Source organism: Manis javanica, chromosome 8 (assembly GCF_040802235.1).
Source record: "Manis javanica isolate MJ-LG chromosome 8, MJ_LKY, whole genome shotgun sequence".
Lineage (NCBI taxonomy): Eukaryota > Metazoa > Chordata > Mammalia > Pholidota > Manidae > Manis > Manis javanica.
In genome coordinates, this window is record NC_133163.1 from 10,499,476 (window position 1) to 10,524,233 (window position 24,758).

The 24,758-nt window shown below is 52.5% G+C and overlaps 1 protein-coding gene and 1 long non-coding RNA gene across 4 annotated transcripts in view; one reads left to right on the plus strand and one right to left on the minus strand.

The window, feature by feature from the left end:
* The window catches only part of ASB2 (ankyrin repeat and SOCS box containing 2), a 41,881-nt gene that overhangs the window by 3,045 nt on the left and 14,078 nt on the right, over positions 1-24,758 (plus strand). For all 3 annotated transcript variants that reach the window (XM_036991671.2, XM_036991666.2, XM_036991667.2), the window contains exons 2-6: positions 10,616-10,860; positions 17,622-17,720; positions 20,820-20,986; positions 21,795-21,950; positions 24,007-24,252. In XM_036991671.2, coding sequence (XP_036847566.1) covers positions 10,655-10,860; positions 17,622-17,720; positions 20,820-20,986; positions 21,795-21,950; positions 24,007-24,252 — 874 coding nt within the window. In that variant the 5' untranslated portion in view covers positions 10,616-10,654. The remainder of the gene's footprint in view (positions 1-10,615; positions 10,861-17,621; positions 17,721-20,819; positions 20,987-21,794; positions 21,951-24,006; positions 24,253-24,758) is intronic.
* LOC140850709 (uncharacterized) lies at positions 14,204-19,212 on the minus strand. Its single transcript, XR_012133710.1, has 4 exons — positions 18,870-19,212; positions 16,318-16,544; positions 15,414-15,492; positions 14,204-14,716 (listed from the first exon to the last, which is right to left on the minus strand). It is a non-coding gene; the product is annotated as an uncharacterized lncRNA (long non-coding RNA).

Consider the following 24,758-nt stretch of genomic DNA (forward strand, 5'->3'; position numbering starts at 1 on the left):
CCGCTTGGGAGGCTGAGCTGAAGGTGACCCACCAGCCTGGAGACTCAATAGCTTGGGGCCCAAAGAAATAAAATGGAAACATGCTATTCTCTCATGCACCACACAGCCTCGGACTGAGGGCCTTCGGGCCTGTGTGGGGTTTTTATTTCTCCTTAGAAAACAAAATATTTTTCACCAAAATATAGGAAAGAAATTTTTTTCCCTACCTCTTTCTCTCCTCCTCCTTTGCGAGGCTTCCTCAATGTACACCAGTAAATAAATGAACTACTAAGACTTGTCATCAGGGTCTCAGACCACTTGGGAGAGATTCACCCAAGATTCAGGTCAGCAAGGGGCACTGGCCCCCATTTCAAATGGAGCCTCAGTCTCCCCTGACCAAGCCTCCATACAGTGGGCACAGAGTGTCTGGCAGCGTGCAGCAGAGCCAGCTTTGGACAGGCTCAGACCCAGTCATCACCTCCTACCAGGGTGAACTTGGGTGAGTCATGCCCCCTCTCTGAGCCCACACTTCCCCTCCGTACGACAGAGAGAAGAGCCTGGACTGGGGGGCTGGCTGAGGCCTGTAGCCCTGAGCAGATCCCTTCAGCAACCTCCAGCAATCCTGGCCCAACCTTGGAAGTTTAACATGGCAGTGCCTGAGGGAAGCTGGCAGCTCACAACCAGCATCAAGGGGTATGGAATTAAGGGACTGGGAGGGGCCTTTTAGAATCTTTAGTCTGGACAAAAGTCTTCAACTCCCAGCAGGTGTGAGGCCCTGGGCCCCAGCAGCCAGAGGCTCCTCAGCACTGCCCCATTGCTAAGGCCCACCCAGGAGCTTTGTCCTGGGCGCCTCCTGGGTGGCCAAGCAAGGTGGCCTAGATTCCACTCTCCCTCCCCATCAAGGCTGGCTCACACCTTGGCCAGAGCAGAAACTTCCAGAGCAAGTAACCCCTGACCACTGTCCTTAATATTTATTGTTGGAGGGTCCACTGAAAAGAGGAGCAGGCAGGCCTGTCTCAGCCCGGGCTCCCACTCACAGTGCAGGCCTCAGTCTCCCTGCTTGCACAATGGAAAGAGCCTTGCCCCTCCAGGGACTGAGGAGGTCAAATAGTATAGGACACGAAGTGGTCAGGAAACTGTGCAGGGATGCACAAGCTTCAGCTATTTTTATGGTTGAGACTTTAAAGCAATAGGACCCAGAAGGAGGAAAGAATGCTTTAAAGGCTTAGAGCCCTCAAGTCTGGGAGCAATTCCTCAGATATCCTAGGATCCTTCTGGACCCTAGGGGAATGGCAGATTAGAAAGACAAGTTTCAATATAAATGTATTAGGCATTGCAAGGAGTGGGGTTGAGGGCTCTGGGGGTCAAGGAACAGCCCTGGTCATTTCCCCACCTCCTCATGTGGCCCGAGGTGGGCCCAACAGGCAGGTTTTAGGACTGCCTCAGGTGAAGTCTCAGGCAACCTTAGGGAAAACCGGAGACTTTTAAAATACTGTGTGTATCATATATATATTATACACATATATGGTATATATGTGCATATGCATACATACTATATGCATACCTTTGTAGTCTTTTTGAATACATATATATACAGTTGACCCTTGAACAATGTGAGGGGTAGGATTGCTGATTCCCTGAGCAGTCAAATATCCACATTTGGCTCCCTCAAAACTTACCTACCTATAGCCTACTGCTGACCAGAATCCTTACCAATAACATAAAAACTCAACACATATTTTGTATGTTATATGTATTAGATACTGTATTCTTGCAATAAAGTAAGCTAGAGGGAAAAAAAATGTTTTTCCAAATTGTCACAGATCTCCAAATAATTTTCCAATATCCATGTGTAAGTGGGGCCCCTGCAGTCCAAACCCGTGGTGTTCAAGGGTCAGCTGTATAATCTTCCTGTGACCTGGGCCGTTCCTTAAAGCTGACAGAACAACTATAGGCTGCTGTTGGTTACATGGGATGAGTCAGAAGATGTAGCCTCTAGTCTCTTCCTTGTCGGTTTCTCCCTGGTGGCCTCAGTTTCCTCATTTGTAGAATGGGCACAACAATACCCTTATCACAGATTTATCATGTGGCTCAAACTAACAACCGATTGGACAGCATAAATGAGCTGCACGGGAAGGAACTGTGCTTGTGGTTCTCCAACTATCTCTTGTGATGATCGGAGGTGACAGGTGGGTCTGAACTACAGCACTTTGTACAAGAGCTAAATTGGACGGACCCCACTCGCCCTCACGCTGGAAAGATGCATGCGGACCCTAACAGAAATACGCATATGGCACTCACTGTGTGCCTGGCCTTGTTAAATGAACTAAGTGCTCACTAAACAGCCACGATGGTCCTAAATGCAAACCCAGGATTAAGAGGAGTGGGGTCGGGAAGGTTGTAGGTCCTTCCGAAGCTCCTGGGACAGCAGGTCACGTGAGCAGGAAGGGAGGCAGGGGCAAAAGGGGCCTGGGGACCAGAGGATTTGGAATTCGTGGGCAGAACCTGTCCTGAGCCCTGGTTGGTTTCAGGAGGGATGGAGATCTCCCCACCTCCCAAGCTCTGGCCCCACTACTGACCCGTGGGCCTGCTGAGTGAGGCTCTGCAGGGCGCCAGGAGGGTGGTCCGGGACAGCCTGGGCATCTGACAGACCGCCGCTGTCAAGAGAAGGCTGGCTCTCTGTTGCTAAGCTGTCACTCTGTTCAACAGAGGAGAGTGGGGGAGAATCTGGGTCCCTCAGACTGAGCCTCTAGATCAAGTCCCAAGTGACATCATCTCAGCAGGAAGGTGTCACAGCAGAGAATCACAGCATCTTGGGAGCCACAGATTAACATTAGCAGGTTTTTATGGGCCGCTGGCTATGGGCCAAGTGCCATTCTCCACATTTGTACATGTTACCTCATTTCATCTGACAATACTTGCACAGGCTGGATGCTATTATCTCCATTTTAGAGATGGACAGAGGGAGGCCCAAAGGGGAGTGACGTGCTCCCCCTCACACAGCCAGTAGGTGGCAGAGGCAGGGTTGAACCCAGGCAGTCAGACACCAGCAGCTATGCCATCCACTACGTGCCGTAAAATTCTTGATAATAGCTGTGTTTCCAAGGTATCATTCATTCCCCTGTCCATCCAGCATTTATTAAACAACAGGTACTGTATACCTGACCTTGGGTTATATTCTGGGATTATGACATGAATGTGGCATCATCTGGCTCTTTGGAAGCTTCCAGATTCTACAGGGAGACAGGCCCATAGCAGGCAGTTAGAACAATGGAAGGTGAGGGGTGCCCTTGGAGGCAGCTCAGGACAGACACCTTAGTCATCCAATCAGGGAGGCTGCCTGGTGGACGAGCTGATTGAACTGCATCTGGAAGGATGATAATAGGGCAGGGAAGGGAAGTGGGTGAGTGGGGATACTGGCTCCATTTACAGCCTGAGGATGGGCAGTGGCTTGTTCTGGCTCACATTCCTGACCCAAGGCCCTGGCTGACAGGGAGCTTGGCATGCTGGCAGATGGCTGCCAGACCTCCTTACTCCCTGCCCTCCCAGCATGTGTTCCCACCCACTGCCAGCCACCACCACCAGTTTTCCAATAAGACATTTGGGGAGAAACTCCTCCCCCAAATGGCCATGGAGACTCCATGCCATCTAGGGGAGCCAGCTGTCAGCAAGCCTGGATTTGTGGGGAAGGGAAGGAACTGGGGGGAAGAAGCCCCACTTCTCAAATGCTACTGTCTCATCCCCACCACAACCCTGCAAGGGCCATGCCTCTACAGCCTTTTCAGGGGTGTAGATACTGGGGCCCCACCTGGGACACTGCCTAGGGGTGGGGCAGGCACCATTACGAGGGCTCTATGTGAGCTCCCTCAAGAAATCCCAGCACAGTCCCCATTTAGCAGAAGCCACCTAGGAGAGGTGGAAGCACCCCTGTAGCCAGTGTTTGAGGTGCTGCAAAGAGGGAAAGAGAGGAGCTCCTAGAAGCCCCAGGGGTGGCCCTGAAGGGCCCCTTCGAAGCTGGCCTTGGACCGGCTGCCCTTGAGCACCATTCCCTCTGCAGGCCTCAGGCTTGTCTGGGCAAGGCCCTCTGGATTCCTGCTTTCCTGGGAAAGGCCTATTTTCGATCCTAATCAGCCTCCCAGGGGCCCCTTGGGACTGGTGGCCTCTCTCCAGGACTCAGGCCCAGCAGATGTCCCAGCCCCCAGGCAGAGGCCTCAGAAATCAAGCTGGGCAGCATGAAGATGAGGGGAAACCGAGGCTGACAGACAGACAGGGACACCACCCAGGACCCCTGTCCCTCCCCTGCCGGGACTCTGGTACTCCTATTCTGACGGTTTTGTAGATGAAGAAATTGAGACCCCAAGAAGTCGCACACCTAGTACCTGGCAAAGCTTGACTTGAACCTGGTCACACATCCCTGCAGGCTGCTTCCTAACTGTCCCCTCGTGCTAAGGCTGAGCAGCCCCAGCTATCCCCCACCCCCCAGAGATTTCCCCCGCCACCCCGGTGTCTCCGGCAGGCATTCCCCGCATGGGCCCAGTGATGGGGAGCTCCCTCCTAAAGCAGCCCAGCTAAGTTCGGGGGTACCTCCCAAAGCACACACTGACTCTCACCGTCAGAGCTAAGGCCCAGCGCCATACCTGGGCACTCTGAGCCCATTAAATTCCACCAGAACCCCTTGATAATAGTGCTCACCAGTGCCTCCATTTGCACACAAGGAAACTGAAGATGGGTTACTTACCCGAGACCCTCAGAGACTGAGGATCTCAATGGGAAAAGCACGAGTGGCCCGGTGTGGGGGCCCCCTTCCCAAGGCAGAGGGCCTCCTGCTGCAGGCCCCTCCAAGGCCATCCCCCACCTTGCCCGTCTGTGTGCATCTTCTTCTGGGTGGGCCAAGAGCCTGATATGGTGCCCACTTCACAATGTTGGCTGGGTGGCCAGACCTGATGAGGATGACAAAGTTACCCCTGTCTGCTCAGGGCCCACGTGTGTGCTGGTTATGTGGCTTGGTGTTCCTGGAATTCCCAAAAGGGGCATGAGATTTGAAATAGGAAAACTGGGCTCCGGATTCCAAATTTCCAGCTGTCTGTTCTTATACAAACCTTTCCCTTCCTCTGCCTGAACTTTAACTACGTCATCTGTAGAACAGGAGCAGTCACATGGGGCACCAAGTCCTTTTGGAAGGAGCAGAAGTACAGAAGAATTAATAAGCTAATTCAATGAAAAATGTCGTTACCTCTAGGGCTGTGGTCAGGGCAATGCAGTGAGATAACTGACAAATGGAAAAGCCACTGGCCACTGTCTCACCTGTGGCAGAGGGCCTGGAGAATCCGGAATTGGGTGCTGGAGATCGGTGGTCCAGGTGACTATGACCTGGCTGCCTTGGCCCCCCGTAGGCACAGCAGCTGGACACTGTCCTGATGCCTCTGGTCAGCCCATACCCGGCTGTTGGGCCAATAGCTGCCTGAGGTGAGGGGTAGGGGTCCCCATCAAATGCTGGCTTTACCCCTTACAAGTTGCCTGCTCACTGTCCCAGCACATGCATTGCTTCTATAACATGGTGACATGGATTGTCTCATTCTTATTTTTACTGATAAAGGAACAAAGTCTGGGAAAAGGAAGCGACTGAACCAAGGTCACATAGCTAGTAAGCTGCAAACTGAAACCAGATCTAGGGTTTCAGACATCCAGGTCTGAACTTCCACTGCCACCTGGTTCCCTATTCCCCTGTGACCAATGCTGAGCTCTTTATATATGGTGGACCCATTGAGGTGGCCATAAGGGACCCCCAAGGACAGAGAGTTTGGGGTTCAATAGCATGAGGGTAAACCAAACATCTCATCAAATTGTAGAAGCTTAGAACTAGAAGAGCCGTTGGCAAACCAGCCCAAACCATCTGAGGCCCAGAGAGAAACAGGAATTTGGCCAAGGTCACACAGCTCTCTAGCATCAGCATGGAGATGATAACCCAGGTCTCTGACTCAGCCCAGTGTTTCCCCGCCTTGTCCCCTGGCCTGGACCACACGCCCCCAGAAGAGGGCGCCATGATGCCAGGCCAGGCACTGGGCCCCAGCACTTCTGGTCAGTGTGATGCCATGCACACTGGGCCCTGCAGGCAGGGGACAAAGCCAGACCCCAGCCCTGGAGAAGCTGAGGGGGGTCACCTCTCACCGGGCAGAGCCCCCTCCTCATCCCCCTGAAGGCTGACCTGGGCTCCCCCCTGCCCTCACCCCAAGCGTGGCAGGGACCTCAGACACAGGGAAGCAGGCAGTTGCTATGGTGCTGAGAATTGAAAAGGGAGTTCTCAGACAGGAAAGCAAGGAGGAGGGTGGGAAGCCAGGCCTGGGCCAGCTGGGCTGGCACCCACTTGGCACACAGTACCCCTGCCAGGGCAGAAGAGACAGAGGGCAGGCTCTAGGCCATCTTGCCATTTAACAGATGGGAAAACCAAGGGTTTGAGAGAGGAAGAGAGGCACTCATGGTGAGTTAGGACATGAACTTAAGTCTCTCAATTCTCAAATTGATGCTGATGCTAATACAAAAAAAATAATACCCCAAAACATCAGGCGCAGAATGATTTTGAGGCCACGATGCCCCTTTTCCTCCCCTAGTGTGGAACGCAGAGCAGCCACCTGACATAGTGATCTAGAACAGTGGCTCTCAGCCCTGGCTGCTCACTAGAATTGCTAGGGAAGCCTTGAACGTTGCACTGCCTGGGCCACCGCCCTGGAGGCTTTGAGTCCATTGGTCGGGGTGGACCAGAGCCTTGGTATGTCTTCAAGAATATTGAGAACCATGCATTAAGATCATTTTGACTGCATGTAACAGAAAATCCAGCCAATACTGGCTTCAACCAGGAGGATCTTCAGTCTCTACCTAACAAGTAGGCCATGGTGGGTGGACCCAGCAACAGTTCACAACTCAGCAATAGAATGAAGGAGCAAGATCTATCATTCACTCTCGAACTCAGTGTGTCCGCACTGCCCCCTCATGGTTACAACACGGCTCCAGACATCAAGTCCCCCAAGCACAAAGCTGGGTGTGGGTGAGGAGTACTTTTCTTCACGGCCCTCTCTTTTATTAGGAAAAGGGAAGTCCTTCCCAGCAGAATTTCCTTTATATCTTTCTGGACAGAACTAGGCTGCATGTCTACCCCTAACCTAGTCGCTGGCCAAGAGAGTAAGATCATCCCAGTTGGCTTGGAACAATCAATGCTCATCCACAGGACAGGGCACACTGTTGCCTGAACAAAGCCAGGTTCTGCTGTCAGAGAAGACAGGGGAAATGGCTGTTGGGTGGGCAATCAAGAGGGTCTGCCATGCCCTACCATAGTGGAGACATTCAACCAAACCTTAACCAGGCCTTCTCCTCTCATAAGGCACTGGCCTAGGGGAGAGGGCCCAGGGTCAAGTGCACATATGAACTACCGACCACAGGCCAGAGGGAGAAGTGTTAACAGCTGAACACTTCTCAGAAGAAACCAGAGAGGCTTCCCAGAAGAGGAGGCACTTGCTGTGGTGCTGAGAACTGAAAAGGAGTTCTTAGAATGTAGGAAGGAGGGAGCCTTGCCCAGCACAGCCCAAGCAAAGGCACTGAGATGGGAACCACAGGCAGGTTGAGGGAAAGTGTGTTCTCACCTTACCTGGAGGGTCAGATATGTTGAAGAAGCAGGTGGAAGAAATGAGGGTGAGGATTAGATTTCGAAGGGCTGTAAGGCTGCATGGCCAGCACTGGCTTTATTCTGTTAGGCAGACGAGGGACTTGGTGAGATCCAGTGTGTGGTGCATCAGGGCTGGGAGACCACTAGGAAGGCCACGGTGAGGCCAGGCAGGAGGGTCAAGGCCTGAATCAGGCAGACTTGGTGGAGAGAAATAGGCAGAGGGCAGTGACCCCAGGCCGACTGGCAGTGCACAGAACCATCGCTCCCCAGTGCCCTGCTGCTGCTGACCCTCTGCCTTCAGATCGGCAGGCTCCTAAAGCTGTGCTTGGAAAGCCCAATTTAATAATAACAACTCTCATTAGCTAGTTCTTCAGAGAGCGAGTGTTCTATAGGGCAGTTACAGGAATTAGACAAAAGATTATCTATCAAGGGTTCAGCCCGTGTCAGCTCCCACCCCTTCCCCCAGCCCTCTGCCCCTGATGAGTGTCCCACTTCCACTTGTGCGTTATGGCTTGTCATTCTCCTAAGTGGTGGTTCCCAGACACCTGTGGAGCTCTTCAAAGAAGTGTGGTACCTGGGCCCCACTCCTAGAGATTCTGCCTTATTGGCCTGAGGTGGGATCTGAACACCCTTGTTTTCTGCAACCAATTTTATATTGAAAGGGAGGTAAATATTTGCTGAACCACTGATTTGACATACCGTTAAGCAGATGTGGTACTGCAGTATAATGCACTCACAGAGAAGCACACAGATCAAACTCACACAGCTGCAGGGATTCTTGCAGAGAGAACTAATCAACCGTGTAACCACTTAGATCAAGAAATACAGCATGACCGGTTCCCCAGAAGTCTCCCTCAATGTCTCCTCCCAGTTAGTAACCCCCAAAGGTAACCACTCTGCTGACTTCTATTACTGCAGCTAGTTGGCCTGTTCTTGGACTTTATATATAAGTTGAGTCATCTTTTATGTATATTCTTTATTATCTGACTTCTTTTGGTCACTGCGGTTTGTGAGAGTCACCTTGTTCTGTGCAGTAACAGTCTATTTCATTGGTGCATCCCATCCATCATGTGATATACCACAATGTCATAATCCATTCAAATGTTGAGTAGTCTCTAGTTGGTTTTATTATGAATAGCACTGCTGTGAACATTTTTAAACTTGTCTTTTGGTGAACACATGTACACAATTCTCTTGGGCATAAAGATAGGAGTGAAATTTTAAGGTCACATGATATGTGTATGTTCAGCTTTAACAAATACCCATCGTTTTCCAAAATGGTGTTACCACTTGATCCTCCTACCAATACCCTTGAGCATTCCAATTGCTCCACATCCTCCCCAACACTTGCTATTTCCCATCTTTTTCACTTGAGTCATTCTTATATGTGTACAGTGGTATTGCACATGGGTCTTAATTTTAACTTTCCCTACTTAAGAAATTAAGCACCCTTACATTTGGATATCTTCTTTTCTGAAGTGACTGGCCTCGCCTTTTGGGTATCAGTTTACTGGAGCCACAAGAATGCTGCATAACAAAGCACCCCAAATAAGGACTTAGGCTCATGCTCTAGGTCTGCAGGTTGACTGCAGACAGGCTGGTCGAGGCCACCCCAGGTTGGACTAGTCAGCCTCCGCAGAACCTACTGGGTAGGGCTTCTCTCTGTGGGATGGATTCAGGCTGCCCCAGGTGGGCTCACTCTGGGGCCCAACTATAGAGTAGTGGCTCCTGGGGGGGCCTTTCTCCTGGCAAAGACAGAAGAGCAAACCCCACTGCACTAGCACGTGTGCAGCAGCTACTTCATCACACCCACCAACGTTCATGGGCCAGGACAGGTCACACGGCTGAGCCCAATCTCAATGTGTAAGGTGGGGGACACTGCCTGAGGGAAAAGGGGATAAATACTTGCAAACTGTAGCACTGGTATTTGGGGTATTTTTGAAAAAGACCTCATGTCATTCTAATGCTCAGCCAGGGCTAAGAACCACCAACCTACAGGCACACTGAGTGTCGGCCAGTCCAAATGAAAATCAGGCTTAGTTGATGTTACTTCATTAACTAAAAGCAGTTAATTCAACAGAAGTCTATTTCTCCTTGAGGCTTTTTTTTTTTTTTTGAGAGGAGAGTTCCTGGAATTAACATGGCAAATTATTTTGATGATTGATTTTTAACCAGATGATACCCTCTAAACTAGTGGGTCTGTGCCTGATTCATCTCTAGCACAGTGCAGCGAAATGGAGAAATGCTGGGGCAGGACGTTGTTGGATAATGGGAGGAAGGAATGTGTGCATTATTGTGTAAGCTCCGTGAAGGCAGAGGTCTGTGTCTATTGGGATCATTGTGTCAGCCTTGCGTAGAAGAGTATCTGACACACAGTATGTGCTCAATAAGTAACCACTCAGTGAATGGTGCACGCATTCATGTATAGGTAGGCTGTCTGGAATGGAAAAATAATGGCAGGTGAGTAGATGGTTGGATGCATGAATGGAGAGAGGTATGGCTGGATGGACGGGAGGATAGACAGACAAATGGAAGGATGTGTGGACAAATGATAAGAGGATAGATAATGGAGGAGTGGGTGATTTGATAGATGAGTGGGTGAGTAGGATTCCGGATGGTTAGATGGATGGATGGTTAGGTGGATGGATAAATGGACAGATAAGAGGGTGGAGGGACAAATGCATGGGTGGGTAGACAAATGGATGCATGGGAGGATGAAGAAATGAGTGGGTGGATGGGTGGAAGGATGTTTAGGTATGTGGGTAGGTTGGTGAATAGATGAGTGGGTGGGTGGGCATGTAAATGAATGGGTGGTTGGGTGGATCGTATGTCAAAGTGAATGCACTAGAAATGATTGTATGATTGTCAGAAAGCACAGCCTTCCTGTGGGTAAACATAGCTATCTTGCAAAACTACTAGTGATCAGCATGTTTTGCTCCTCCCGGGGTTTCCTGACTTGCTGCTTCCTCCTCCTCACAGAGTGTCTCTTCGGGAGGCCAGTGGGAGAGGTGGGAGAGGATGGCCACCGAGATCAGTGCTCGGGGCAGGCAGTGTGCCATCGGGCACGAGGAGTACAGCCTGTATAGCAGCCTGAGTGAGGAAGAGCTGGTCCAGATGGCCATCGAGCAGAGCCTGGCTGACAAGACTCGGGGCCCAACCTCTGCTGAGGCTGCTGTATCCATGCGTGCAAACCGCCAGCCTGCCCATTTCTACCCATGGACCAGGTGAGCAAGGAGAGGCCAACGGGGGCATCCCTAAGATGCAGATCCTAAATGCTGCTAATCCAACACCAAATTATCCTGGTCTCTAGGATGCGTTTTAACTCCTGAATGACTCACATCTGTTATCTAAACTTCCTGAGCTCTGAAGGTGCCAAATACTGTGGTAGGTGCTTTACACACCTGGCCTCATTTAAGCCTCTTTTAAGGATGTTCCAGGAGGTTCTGTTATATCCCCATTTCACAGATGAGGGGACTGAAGCTCAGGGCTGAGTAAGGAGCACAAGGTGGCACAAGTAGATGGTGTTGCAGAGATTGGAACTACCTCGTTCCAAACCCATGACTTGGCCTCGCTCTGGACTTTATGTTTGAATGCAGTGGAGCTGAAGTTCTGAGTCTGGCCAGAGCTTCCAACCCTGTCTATCTATGCAATCTTCCTGGAAAAACATGTCTGACAAGCAATGGCATCTGCCTAGCAAAGCCACCCTGTCATATTGTCCTGGGCCCCCTGCCTGAGAATGACCTCACCATCCCAGGCACAGGACCCGCTAGAGCAGCACCATGTCACACCAGCAGAAATATGATGTGAGCCACAACTGCAATTCCACATGTACTATATTGAATGGCCCAATAGCTGCAGTAAAAAGTAAAGAAAAACAGGTGGGAGTAATTCATGTCTAAAATATCATTTCCACATGTCATCAATATAAAAATTATGAATGAGATTTTTACATTCCTTCTTTTCATGCCAAGTCTTAGGAATCCAGCGTGCCTGTTGCCCTCACAGCACACCTCAATTCAGACTAGCCATGGGCTGGGAACTAGTGAGTAATCAAGCTTTGAATCTTAAAATGCCTTTAGAAAAGAACTATGTAAATTTAAAAAATGGTTTGCTCGCCACTGAGTCCAAACCAGCAGTAACAATAAGCAGACTTTTTCCAGTGTCCAACCCCAGTGGATGGGGATGAAGGTGGGTGACAGTGCATTTCAGCCTGGCCCCCTAACGAGACCTACCAGTGGCTTTGCCCTTTTGCTGAGACACTGAGGAGCCCCTTCTAAAGGGAGAGGCAGACAGCCTCCTTGGGCAGCTGGAAGTGGTATGAAGGCTCGAGGTTGCTGAGCTGCCCTGAGGATGCCCCACTGTGGGACCCAATCTGAAAAACAGAAGCCCGGGCCTAAGTCAGACCACAGGTTCCTCTTTCTCGGAGGGGATCAGATACAGGGAAAAGAGTCCTCCCTGAGTGGGCCTGCAGCACAAGCCAGAGGTCCCCTGTCCCCTGTCCCCTGGGGGTGTCTGTAACCTTCTCCCCAGCCTGGGAGCTCCAGCTGGGAGTCCAGGGGAGACTTAAAAACATTAGAACTGAGTGAGCCCTAGGGGTCGGGACCCTGACCTCCTCCTTCTTCTAGTGGGTAGCGAAGCACAGACATGAGGAAGTAGTGCACAAGAACTTCTCCATCTCCTGAGAAAAAAAGCCCTCATAGAGGAAGTGAAATGACTTTTCCAAGGTCATGTGACCCTCACCCAAGATCCAGGTACAAGTAATGAAGGGAGGGGATTCCACCTGCATCTTCTCTCTCTTGATATGACTGGAGACCTCCTAGGTTGGGTCCTGCCCTTGTTTCTGAAAGGAGGCTGGGCTTGGGTTCTGCTTGGAAGCCAATCCCTTAATAACATTTTTAATGACCTTCTCCTCCTCCTCCTCCAATGTGCACTGAGTGCCTCCCATGTGCCCAGGACACAGCCATTTACTTATCTTCACAATAGCCCCTCGAGGCGGATGTTTCTGTGCCTGGTTTACACACATGCACACAGCAGGGCCAGGAAACGGACCAAGTCTATACCGCTCAGAAGTTCAGATGCTTAACCAGCTCTGCTGATTCTGCAAAGACTCTCTCTGTTTCCTGTCCCTCCTCCACTTGATGTGGAGTTTGGGTCTCATTACATCCACCTCCCACCTCCTGAGGTTTAGAGTGCCTGAAGACAAGAGACAGTCTTGTGCCCACACACCCAGACACGGCATCTGAGTAAGTAGGGGTCCTGATACTGTCCTTGTACATTTGTATTCCCAAGTATCATAGTTTCCACCCGAAGAGACCAAGAACAGGTTTAGGAACAGAACATCACCCACGTCCCCAGGGGCTCCACATGGCCAGCTCCTCCTCCTTCTTCAGGTCTCAGATTAAATGTCACCTCCTCGGATCCTGTCCGTCTGCTTCCAGGTCAAGTAGGGGGGCTCTCTTACTCCTCTCGGGGGGGATCCTTCATGCCCTGACTGCAGCTCACGGTTCCTCTGTATTTGTTTCTTCCATGAACCCAAACTCCTCAGGGCAGGGGCCTCTCCCGCCTTGCTGTGAAGTCTTGCCTCCAGCTCACAGTGTCTGACCCACGGCAAACACCTCTATGAGCAAATGAGCAGGTGAATAAAGGAATGAATGAAGAGGCAGTGGAATAGGGCAGGAAGGGAAGTGGGTTCGAAGGTCTGAATCCTTCCTCTGTCACTTACTGGCTGTGTGACCTTAGGCAAGTTACTTAACCTTTCTGAGCATCATTATCCCTAAAATGGCAATAACAGAAACTTGCCTAGCCCACCTTGCAGTGTTTATAAGAAAAAGGAATAAGGTCGGGTAGGTGTCAACATCTTCCCCACATCCTGCAGCTTGAATCAATCTTCCCCTACTTCCTCTATGAGTATCCCACATGCCCACCCCGAGTGTCTCTGTTTCATGGATGAGATTTCATGTCACCCTAGGAAGGCATTATCTGGCCTCCCGGGAGGGTCTCCAACTGTGCTGTGTGACCTCTCTGGGAATAGAGAACAGATATTGCTCACTTTTATTTCCTCAGTGCCTGGCAAAGATTGTTGTAGATGCCTAATGAATGTTTTTTAGGCAAATAAATGCACTTTGAAACAAATAAGGTTCTCTAGGAATGTAATTTATTGCATTATCTTGTGACCCAAATGGCAACCGTAAACATAAAGGTCAACTGAGTCTTTGGGATCCAAGAAATGAAAGCCAGATCAGCATCCCAGAAAAAATACAATGTTTCCTCTTAAAACCATTTTCCACTTTGCTTCTCTCCCACCACAATGGAAGGGACAAAGTCTGACACATACATAGAAAGTGTCTGCCAAGCCTTGGCTCACTGAGAGCTCCCTGAAACACAGGCCCAACTTGCTGTCTCGTGGAGAAGTAGGGTTCAAACAGGGAGCCCAAGGTTACCTGAAGGACAGGCCAAAATGGGTCCAGGAAGCTGGGTCTTCACTGCCTTTAAAACTTCTGCATTTTATTTAAGGTTACATTTTTAAGAAGACAAAGCAGGAAAACACGAAGCAGGAACTTGCTTGGGCTGATTATACACAGCTGCAAACAATGCAGATCAAGCTACACATACTTACTATCACTTACAATGTGTTAGCTGCCTTCCCGGCACCCAGATAGGAATCAGGTCTGGTCCTGTCCTCCCCAAACTCACAGTCTAATGAGGGTAAATGCCTAGAGGTACATAATGACCCAACAGGAAGGGTGCAGCAAAGAGGCTTACCTCAGTTTCCAAGGGACACAGAAAGGGTTAATTCACATAATCAAGGAGGTGGGCTTTGCAGGATGAATAGGAGTTCACCAAGCAGGCTAGAGGAAGCGAATGCCCTCTCTGGAAAAGGCTTGGTTTCCTCCTTGGCAAAATGGAGACAATTATGCCTCTTTTAAAAAGTGGACTAGAGGCTGTAATGAGATGCTTTGTGCCATGTGCCTATCACAAGGCTTGGCACACAGCAAGCATTCAATGGATCTCAGCTGTGGATGGGAAGGCAGAAGTTGCTGCAGCTTGGAATTCATGTTTTCCTCTCCATGTGATTCCTCTCTGGCAGACAGAAAGGATGGATTGGTCAGTGGGTAAGGAGACACAAAATTCTCCCGGCTGGGAGGCTGATACCGGAGACCCGCAGGAATGGGGGTGTAGGTGGCTGTGCTATGGAAGGTCTTTCTCTTTCCACCCAAGAAGAAAAGAGCCTGGTGCTCCAGGAATCTGAGGTCTTGGCAGGCAACCACACTAGACCAAGACTACCACAGGGGCCATTTCCCTTCAAAGGCGTTTGTTTCCTTCTTTAGTTTCAGTCATTTACATTTGTCAAGTGCTCACTGGGTGCCAGGCACCATGCTCATGAAAGCTGTGCTAGATGTAGGGTTAGTGTGAGGATCAGGAGAACAAATCTAGGCCCTGGCACAGTGGCAGGCATGGAGCAGACTTGTTAGCCCCCTCCCCTGCTGCAATGCCTGCTCCAGCCCAATCAACATCCTTCCTGGGGCTGTCCTGGGCATTTTCTTAACTCAGACTGAGCAGTTAGGGGGCACTGTCATCCCCGCCCTGCCCTGCACTCCCAGGGAGCCTGACACATGTCTGAAGCAGAGACACGCTAGACGCCAGGACAGTGTTGCAGGCAGCTGGGTGGTGGTGGCACTTCCCCCACCCCTACCTGCCTGCCCACACAAAGGCCAGGGGCCCTGCCTGGGCCTCTTCCAGGGCATGACCTGCACCCACATCCGACCAGGTCCCTCACCTCTGATGACTCATCCGGGGTGGTTTTCTCTGCTGGGAATTCCCCTGCTCTGGGCCAGAGAGGAACTGGGGCCTGGAGCCTTGATCAGAAAGAGCATGGAGTTAGGGCCTGGCTTCTTGTCCAGCTAAGACTCACAGCTCAGTGGCTCCGAGCACTCACCCTGCCTCCCCCTAAAACCAGTTTATGCACCCAGTCTCTGGGCTCCCAGAACAAATCCTCCTGATGGAATGCTAAAAACATTCCTCAGCCGTAAATGCCGGGAGGCGGCACATGGAGCAGTGATGAAGGTGGCTGGACCCCAGGCTCATGAGGTGAGAGAAGTCCAGGTCTTTGTCAAGGCTGCTGGGCTGGGAGTGCTGAGTGGGCCTGACCCCAGGTGCCTTCCCTCCTGCCCAGTGCTTTTCCCTTTTCCTGGCCAAGGGCAAGTGCAGAAAACAACAGGGACCAGTGGCTTTGCGGGCTGGGCCATAGCAGCAGCTCACAGCCCCTTCCCAGGATGTGGTCACTGAGGTCTATGTGATACCACTGAGTTTCCACGCAAGCTCTCAGCAAAGCCTCCGCAATCTCAGGTTTCCGTCTGGTCCCACCTCTTTACTCTGAGAATGAGGGCACTGAGGCACAAAGGAGGGACAGGGACTCCTTCAGAGGCACGGGGCCTGTCAGGGTGGAGGCCGTAGAGCTGGAGAGGAGGAAGAGGCAGGAGAAGGCCCCGGCTCTGGAGGAGGAGCAGGGTGCTGGAGCTCCGCAGACAGACACGGGCCTGACTCTGCCTGCTCATTCCAGCCGCGCTGTGCAATGGCCCATGCAGGAGCCCACCTCTCAGAGCCTCAGTTTCCTCATCTATAAGGCAGGGACATGGGCACCACTCCAGGGCTACTGAAAGAGGGCTGACAAGTGTACACACCGAGGGGCTTGTCCCAGGGTCACTCAGTCTGTGGGTGCCCAGAAGGCAGGTCATGGTGAGCAGAAGGGAGTCGGGCATGTGGAAGGTGATGTCAGTGATGAGGATGGCAGAGGGAGCCGGCCCAGGAGGGAGTCTGGCATCCCTGTCTTGCCTCTGCCCACTCACCCCTTCCAGTGTGCCCTGGCCTCGCTGAGGGCATCCACAGTATCTCCAGCTTCTGGCTCATCCTGGAACAGCACAGGTCCTTCTCAGGTCACAGTTCTAGCACCTCCAGGCCCCATGGAGTGCTGGTCACCAGCAGCAGCATCCTCCCCATCCCACAGGGCACCCCCCAGAGGGCCACGGGAGACCAGCTAGGCTTGCTGGTGTGCCTGACCTGCTGACGTGGGGCCAACAGGGGCCACATGCCCTGGGGTCAAGCAGCCCAACCGAGCCAACTCATGGAGTGATCCCCACACCTCCTTTCACCCCTCCCCTGCTCACAACAGCCCGATGAAGTGGGGAAACTGAGGCTCAGAGACGCAGAATAATGATCAAATCCACAGTGGACACAGGTCTCATGGCCCCTGTGCCTGGCCCTCTGCTAAGCATTTTACACCATTCCCTCACTCAGGCCTCACCAGCCCTCCAAGGTGGGGCTGCTCAGGAAACTAAAGGCCGGAGTTCAACCTGGCCAGGGTCACACAGCAAGGACATGCCAGAGCTGGATTTGGACGCTTGTCAGTCTGACTCCACACCCTGGCCCCAAAGCGCTGCCGCAACCTCTACCCTGTTGTCCCTGACCCTGGGATGACTGGATGCTCTAATGAGGACCCGGTGGAGAGGGTGGGGGCACAGACCTGGCTTGGCTGCCTAGCTTTGCTCCCCTGTCCCCCCACCCCATGCCTCTCTTGCTCATCCCTGTCGGGACCCCTCCTGACCAGCCCTTTCATCCTGGACCTGCTGCCGACCACGTCTCACATCCTCCAAGGCAAAGAATGTCACCTTGCCTCATATCTGCCTCCCCTGTGGTTGGCTGGGGAGGGGGACCTCGGGGAGGGGGTGAGGTTAACCTCATTGTTGTCTTATATGGTCATTTAAATCTCCCAGGGCTTCCTCCAAGGGCCAAAAATAATCCAGAGACACAGCTGCTGTGTCCAGCACACAGAGAGGACCCGGCCATCTGCTTTGGTTCAGAGCCCTGTGTCTGTCTGTCAGTCTCTCCCCCTCACTCTCTCTCCATCCTCGTTCCTGCCTCCGGCCATGACCCGCTTCTCATATGCAGAGTACTTTTCCCTCTTTCACTCCTGCCCTGCACCCTCCAGGTCGACTGTGCCTCCCCAGAGCTCACCGGCCTCAGCCCCCATGGGCCCGTTTCAAGAGGTCATGCAGAAATACAACTACAGGAAGACGGCCCAGCCGGCGTAAGTGACCCCCAGCCTGGCCCCCCAGACCATCCAAGCTCACTCTCCCGACTGGTGTTGGCGCGGGGAAGCAGGTGGGAAGCAGGTGGGGGAGCCCTCAGGAGGGACCTCCCAGGCACACCCCTCCCAGACGTGTCCCCTGAAACCCAGCTGCTCCTGCTGAGCTGGGCTTGGTGGGCACCGACTCCAGTCCTCAGGGAACTGCCAGCCAGGCTGTGTTTGTGGTGAACCCCTTCATGCCCCCAGAATGGGCCCGGTGTGCTTGAGTAGCCCCACCAGGAGAAGGCCCTAGAACCCGAGACCTGAGGGGTGCAGAGCTGAAGCCGATGAGTCAGCCGCACGTTCTGTTTGCCTCAGTTTCCCCTATGCCATCACCGAGGCTATATCTGAGCACATCCACAATGTCCACACACACAGGTTTTGTTTTGCTTTGTTGCCTTTTTTGCTAAATGCCAGGGGCTAAAATCCAGAACTAATCCGAGCCGTGGGAGGGGCTCTGTTTGCCTGGCACCATGGTGCTGGGCTAGGTGCGTGCTGGGAAAATTGCTCTGTGCTGTGCCCTCTCTGCTCCCCCCTATCCAGACCGAAACAGCTAAAAGCAAAAACATCGCTGGAACCCCTATTTCCCTGCTCGGTTTTGCTGCAGAGAGGGGAGGAGGCACCTGACCAATGTTTTGTTTCTCCTTTCCAGCTCTTTTCAAACCCAGCCAACCCCCACTTCCTTGGTGCTGCGGGTAGGATTTTAGAATCTGGAAAAGGGACACCCATGTTCTAGTCTCGGCACTGTTGCCACTTGCTGGAGAGCCACGGTCCCTCTCGGAGCCTCTTTTCTCTGAGAGAAGGCTGGAGAGCACAGAGGCCTCCTGGGTCCCGTGGAGCTCCTTTGTCTCTGATGGCCTGACTACCCTAGCAGCCTCCCCACCCTTGGGGCAGGGACTTGGCTGAGCTCACAGAGGAGCTGTCAGCATGCTCCTGAGAGCCCCAGGGTCCCGGCACCACAGCCGGACGAGACCCAAGCTGGGCAGCAGGGCCTGGGAGTGTTCTCACGACACTGCACACACCCCAAGGGCCACAAGAGCAGCCAGCCTCCTCCCTTCCACTCCAGCAGGGGTGCCACAAGCCACCTTCCAGGGGAGACAGGATACGTACCCCACTGGGGCTGTCCCTGATGCCAGCAGGGGCTGCTCTGGCCACTTGTAGGAGGAATGTACGGAAGCAGCAGTGAAAGAGTTGATGGAGACTCCAGAGTGTGTCTTGTCAGTTACCCACTGTGGGTGCTGGGTCTGTAACTTAACCAGCATCTGTGCTCTGAGGCTATTAATAACCAGAGAGGCTGAGAGTCAGGAGGAAGTGCCACTCATGCTGGAGGAAGCAGTTGTGAGGTAGAGGGGCTGGCCCTGCAGACCCACAGGGCTTATCCTGGCCCCTGACATGTAGGGTGCTGAGGACAAGCGCGCCTCCAGTCTCACCCTCCCCACCTGGGAAACGGGACTGTTTGTGCAGAATGTTTCCCAGGAATGGGTCTGAGAATCACAGCAGTTGTCCTCACTGATGGGGGGAAGGGAGCTCATCAAATGAATGACTGAGTGAATGAATGAATGAGCGAACCAGCAAATTGACTTTAGTGGACCAAGTGAAGATGTTATCATTCATATCAGTCCTGAAATCTTTTCAACATTGGGAAGTTTTAAATTGTGCAGCCTTCAAATGTATTAATCCATCAAGTATTTAAGACTTTCAGCAGCTGAAAGTTCTGGGAGTGAAGATAAGGGTCAGGAGCAAGGAGGGGAGTCAGGAAGACCCCCGAGAGGCGCTCACTGTAGAATTCCCCTCTGAGGCGGCTGTGCCTTCCTCGCAGAGCTGCTCCAAGTGCAAACGGCCCTGCAGGTGGAGGTGCCCAGAGCCGGTACTCAGGGAAGGCACTTCATTCTTGTTCAGATTCCCATGGGGTTATTATCCATCCCTTCGCAGGCAGGCACCGTGTGCCTGAACCCTCTAGGTACAAACGGTCTTGGTGTAACATTAAGCAGAGCCACTGAAAGCTGCAGGGACAGAAGGGTCCCTAGTTGCCTGTCAGCCACCTAGGAGCTCTGTGTAAAAGGGACCCTTTGTTTCCATCTGTGGAAATGAATGAGCTTTCCATGTTTCACCCAGTTTCTAGTAGTTTGCCTACGTGGTACCCAGCTTGGCTATAAGGACTTGGAAATGCTCCAGGTCCAGGGAAGCTCACAGGAGGATTGACCACTGGCAAGACTTGACCCAGAGCCCCCAGTCTGTCTTTACAGCCATGTGTGCTCCACACGCTCAAAGGAGGCTGTGGTAAAGAATGTTTGGGGCAAGATATAAAGACAGCAGCCAAAGAAACAAGCAAAACTGTAATAGGCAAAAAGCTGTCTATTTGGAAATAGAAGGGATGAAGGTGTGAAATAACTGTTAGGATTTTTAGGTTCTGAATTCTCCCTCCCTCCCTCCCTCCCTTCCTTCCATCCTTCCTTCCTTCCTTCCCTCCCTCCTTTCTCTCTTTCTGTCTTTCTCTCTCTTTTGCTCTCTTTCTTTCATGCAGCAAATATTTGTTGAGCACCTGTTGTGGACCAGCCACTGAGCAGGGCCCTGGGAATCAGATTATGAGGGGAAAGGAAAGAAAAGACACTGGCCTGTTTTCCTGGAGCTCACAGTCCACTGGGGAAGACAGGAGTCAAATAATCATTCAAAGACAAGCAAAGGCCAGTGGTTCTATGAGGGCTTATCCCCGGAGGCAGGGGGATGCTGAGCTGGGCAGGCAGGCTGAGGTGGGTGGGGCCGGGGGAGCTGTGAGGGGAGCTGGAGAGGTCAAGGTCAGGGCTGGGTGGTGGCAGCGGTCCCAGAGCCCCCACACCCACGTGGCTTAAGAAAGATCATTCTCCTTGTGGAGGAGGACACTGGCTGAGGGGGCGGAGCACCTGTCCCAGACCAGCAGGTGACAGGCAGGACTAGGTGATCCCACGGCCGGCACCGCTCCCGGCACCAGCAGGCCCTGCTTTTCCTCTGGGAGGGAGGCTGCCTGGCCCTGCCTCAGCCCTGCCTCCGTGCTGAGGAGTGACCTGCTCCCTGCTTCCGCAGGCCCGTGGACCCCGTGGTGAAGGCCATCAAGGAAGGCGATGACGAGGCCTTGAATGCCATGATCAAGGCAGGGAAGAACCTCGCGGAGCCCAACAAGGAAGGCTGGCTCCCACTGCATGAGGCGGCCTACTACGGCCAGCTGAGCTGTCTGAAGGCCCTGCAGCGAGGTGAGGCGGGCTCCGTGCAGCCAGGGACGGGATGGCACTCAGGGGCAAGGGATCCTTCCTCCTGGAGCTCTGTGCTCTCTGCCCTTGCTGCGGGGGCAAGACAAGGCTATCGCCCCATTGCAGAGCTAAAGCCACGCGCCACCCACCTCACCATGCCCAGCTCCCCCGCTGCCACCTGTCCAGGCCTCCCAGGACAGGAGAGCCTAATTCCTAGAAAAGGAATGGAGGAAGGCTGACTTTTGGAAGAGCAACTGCCATCTTGTTCCAGTATGTTCCAAGGGCTGATTTGGTGTAGAAAATACTGCAGCTGTGCCTATGTCCTGCCAAGGCCATCCCCCACAGCTGTGGGAACCTGGGCAAAGCATGCCTCCTCTCTGAGCCTCAGCTTCTCCCGAGCCAGATGTAGATGGGTAGCATCTGCATACCAGAATTCCTCGCCCTCAAGCAACACGGCCCCCAGACAGCCCACCACACTCCAGGGCAGAAACAGCTGCATGAGGCCGAGCTTCCAGCAGTGGCTGGTGGAAATGTAAGGGAGGACAGGGTCATTCAGAGAAGGAGGGGCCTAAACCAAGGAAGGCTTCCCAGAGGAGGTGGTATCTGAGCTGGGTTAATATGACCAGGAAGCTGGAATAGCCCTGTGAAAGCAACTGAGTCCAGGGCCAAGAGGATGAAGGCAGTCCGGATGGCAAATTTAGGTGGACGCCACACATGTCTGTCCTTGGAACTGGGAGGAAATCAGGACCACTTCTGTGCTGGAGGAAGGCAGGTATCTTCCTCCATGAATTTCCCCACCTGTCCTTCCCAGCATACCCAGCAGCCATAGACCAGCGCACCCTGCAGGAGGAAACAGCCCTTTACCTGGCAACATGCAGGGGACACCTAGACTGCCTCCAGTCCCTGCTCCAGGCTGGAGCCGAGCCTGACATCTCCAACAAGTCCCGAGAGACACCACTCTACAAAGGTGAGCACCCTGGGGTAAGCCTCCCTGAGCAAGGGTCCAGAAGGCTAGCTGGGCAATCGAGAGCATTGCTCCTAGAGTGAAAATCACACCATCTCCCCCACAAAGGGTCTACTTTGAGGGGACAGCATCAGTCAAATGCATGACTCACATAATTGAATCATTCATTTGTTCACATTTTCAGTCAACACTTCCCAGGTCTTCCCATGGGCACAGCAGGCTGAGAAGCACTGAGGGCCCAGAGATGAGAAGACACCATCTATGCCCACGTGCTTTCCCAGCTCAGTGGGCATCAAACACAGACATCTTAGTCAGCTAAGAGCTGGGCACAGGGCACCTGGGGGCATGGGGAAGGGGCCCTGACGTGGGGGAGGGCATCCTCAGGAGGCGTGCCTGAGAGAAGCCTGAACGGGAGGGATTTACCAGCTGCACAAGCAGGAGGGACAGCACAGGCAAAGGCAAATAGGTATGAGAGAAAACATGTACCTCTGGGATGTTTAAGAAAACTGAAAACTCCCGGCTTATTCAATACACCATCCAAGGACACTGGCTACCCTAGCAAATGCCCAGAGCCAAAATCTGAATAATCCTAACAACTGGCATTTACTGAGGGCTCCCTATGTGCCAAGCACTGTTGTTTAGTTTAACCCTCCTATCCATCCACATAGGAAGTGGGTACTACCTCTGAGTTATCTCCATTTTGCAGATGAGGACCTAAGGTCCGAAGACTAGAAATGAGGTACCCAGGATCACACAAACAGCACAGGGCAGGCCTGGGATTTAAACTCATGGAGCTGGATGCCAGCACCATGCTCTGAACCAACACATTATAAAGCATCTAGTTCATGCCTACTTGCTTAAGCAATCAGCCTTGGGTCTTGCAAAAATGACAGGGATTTCACACTTTGAAAAACCACAGAAATCACCAATTTCCCACATGTTTGGTATCCAGCAGCTGGACTATTCCATGGGAAGCAGGGTTCAGGTAGCCAGTAACCAGGCCCACGGCACACTGGAGGCGCTAAGTGTCTCCCAGAGCCCATGTTTGCCTGGGCACCAGCATCATGATCTGGAGCCTCAGGCCGTCCCAGAGAGAGCTCCCAGGGCCCTGCACGGTTCACAGCCCTGGGCCTGTGCATGGTCCTCCAAGTGGACCAATGCGCCAAGTGCCAGAGCCTCCCACCGGCCCCTTCCCTCGGTGCTCCCACAGCGTCCTCTCAGAAAGGCTGTTTTACCTCATTTTACAAGTGAGTAAACCAAGGCTGTGAGAGGGGGGAGCTTTGGCTTGGGTCCTGTTGGAAACACTGCCCCAGCAGTGCACTTACTCCTCACCACCGCCGACTGACTCAGAGAAGCATCAGGGGTGGTTAATTTGGACACTGCCCTGCTGAGACCCATGGACTAGAGCCAGGGGTGCTTTGGGGGTCTGGAGAAAGACGGGCTTGAAAGGGAGGTTTGAGCAGGTTGAGAAAGACTTGACAAGCTGTACTCAGAAGAAAAACTTCACCCCAGTTTAACTGAGTGGGCTTTGAGGAGGAGTGTAGAGCAGGAATATGACACAGCACTCCTCCAGGGTGGAGGACCAAAGCAGGTAACATCGGAAAGGGAGATGAGTTAGGGGCATTCTGGAATGTTCCAGGGACAGAGATTGTGGACCTTAGTACCCAGCTTTGAATCCCGGTTCTGCCTCTTACTATCTGTGTGACCTTGGGCAAGTCACTTAACTTCTCTGTGCTTCATTTTCCTTATCTGTGAAAGGAGATAACAACACTACATCCTTTAAAGGTGGTTGGGAGAATTAAATTAGTTTATCATGTAAAGTGCTTGGAACAGAGTTCCTGGCACATAGCCAGTGCTCAGTACACATCAACAAATTTATGGCTAATATTACTATTACTATTACCTTTAGTTGTATATCCTAGGATTAATGCAGGGACTTGAAATTATTATAGACCACTCGTTGAACGAGTGGGTCAATGGACAAACAAGTGAATGAAGTCTTGGCTGGCCAGGTCCTGCCAGAGGTCTTGCTGACCGTCTTGCTTCTCCCTGGGCACAGCCTGTGAGCGCAAGAACGTGGATGCAGTGCGGATTCTCGTGCAGTACAAAGCAGACACCAACCATCGCTGCAACCGAGGCTGGACAGCTCTGCATGAGTCTGTTTCTCGCAATGACCTGGAGGTCATGGAGATCCTCGTGAGCACAGGCGCCAAGGTGGAATCCAAGAATGCTTATGGCATCACCCCCTTGTTTGTGGCTGCCCAGAGTGGGCAGCTGGACGCCTTGCGGTTCCTGGTCAAGCACGGTGAGTGCGGAGGGTCCCTGGGCCATGGAGCCCCCAAGGGGCACAGCTTGAAGGACCTTAGACATCAGCTGTAAGGGAAAGCGAGTTTAGGTATTATCCTGTGGACACTTTGTTGGAGTGACAGTATCTTCTTGGAGCACTGTGTTTAGGAGTCCGAGGCTGTGCCTAAGCTCAGCAGGAAGCATGCTGAGAGTCACGAGTGATGCCTGCAATCAGGCACACACCTGGGGGGTGGGCATGGCAAAAGTGCCATGTACTTACTATCTCTAATCTAGCCCAACAAACTCATTTTACAAATAAGAAATATGAGGCCCAGAAAGGGGAACTGACTTATTCATAGTCACGTAGCAAATTAGTGGTATAACTAGCTAGACTCTTAGCCTTCTGACACCCCAACCACTTCTCTTTCTACTATGTCACACTTCAGGGCCTGAAGGAACCTCAGACAACATTCAGGTCACCCCCTCATTTCACAAGTGATGAAACCAACACCCAGGATGGGAAAG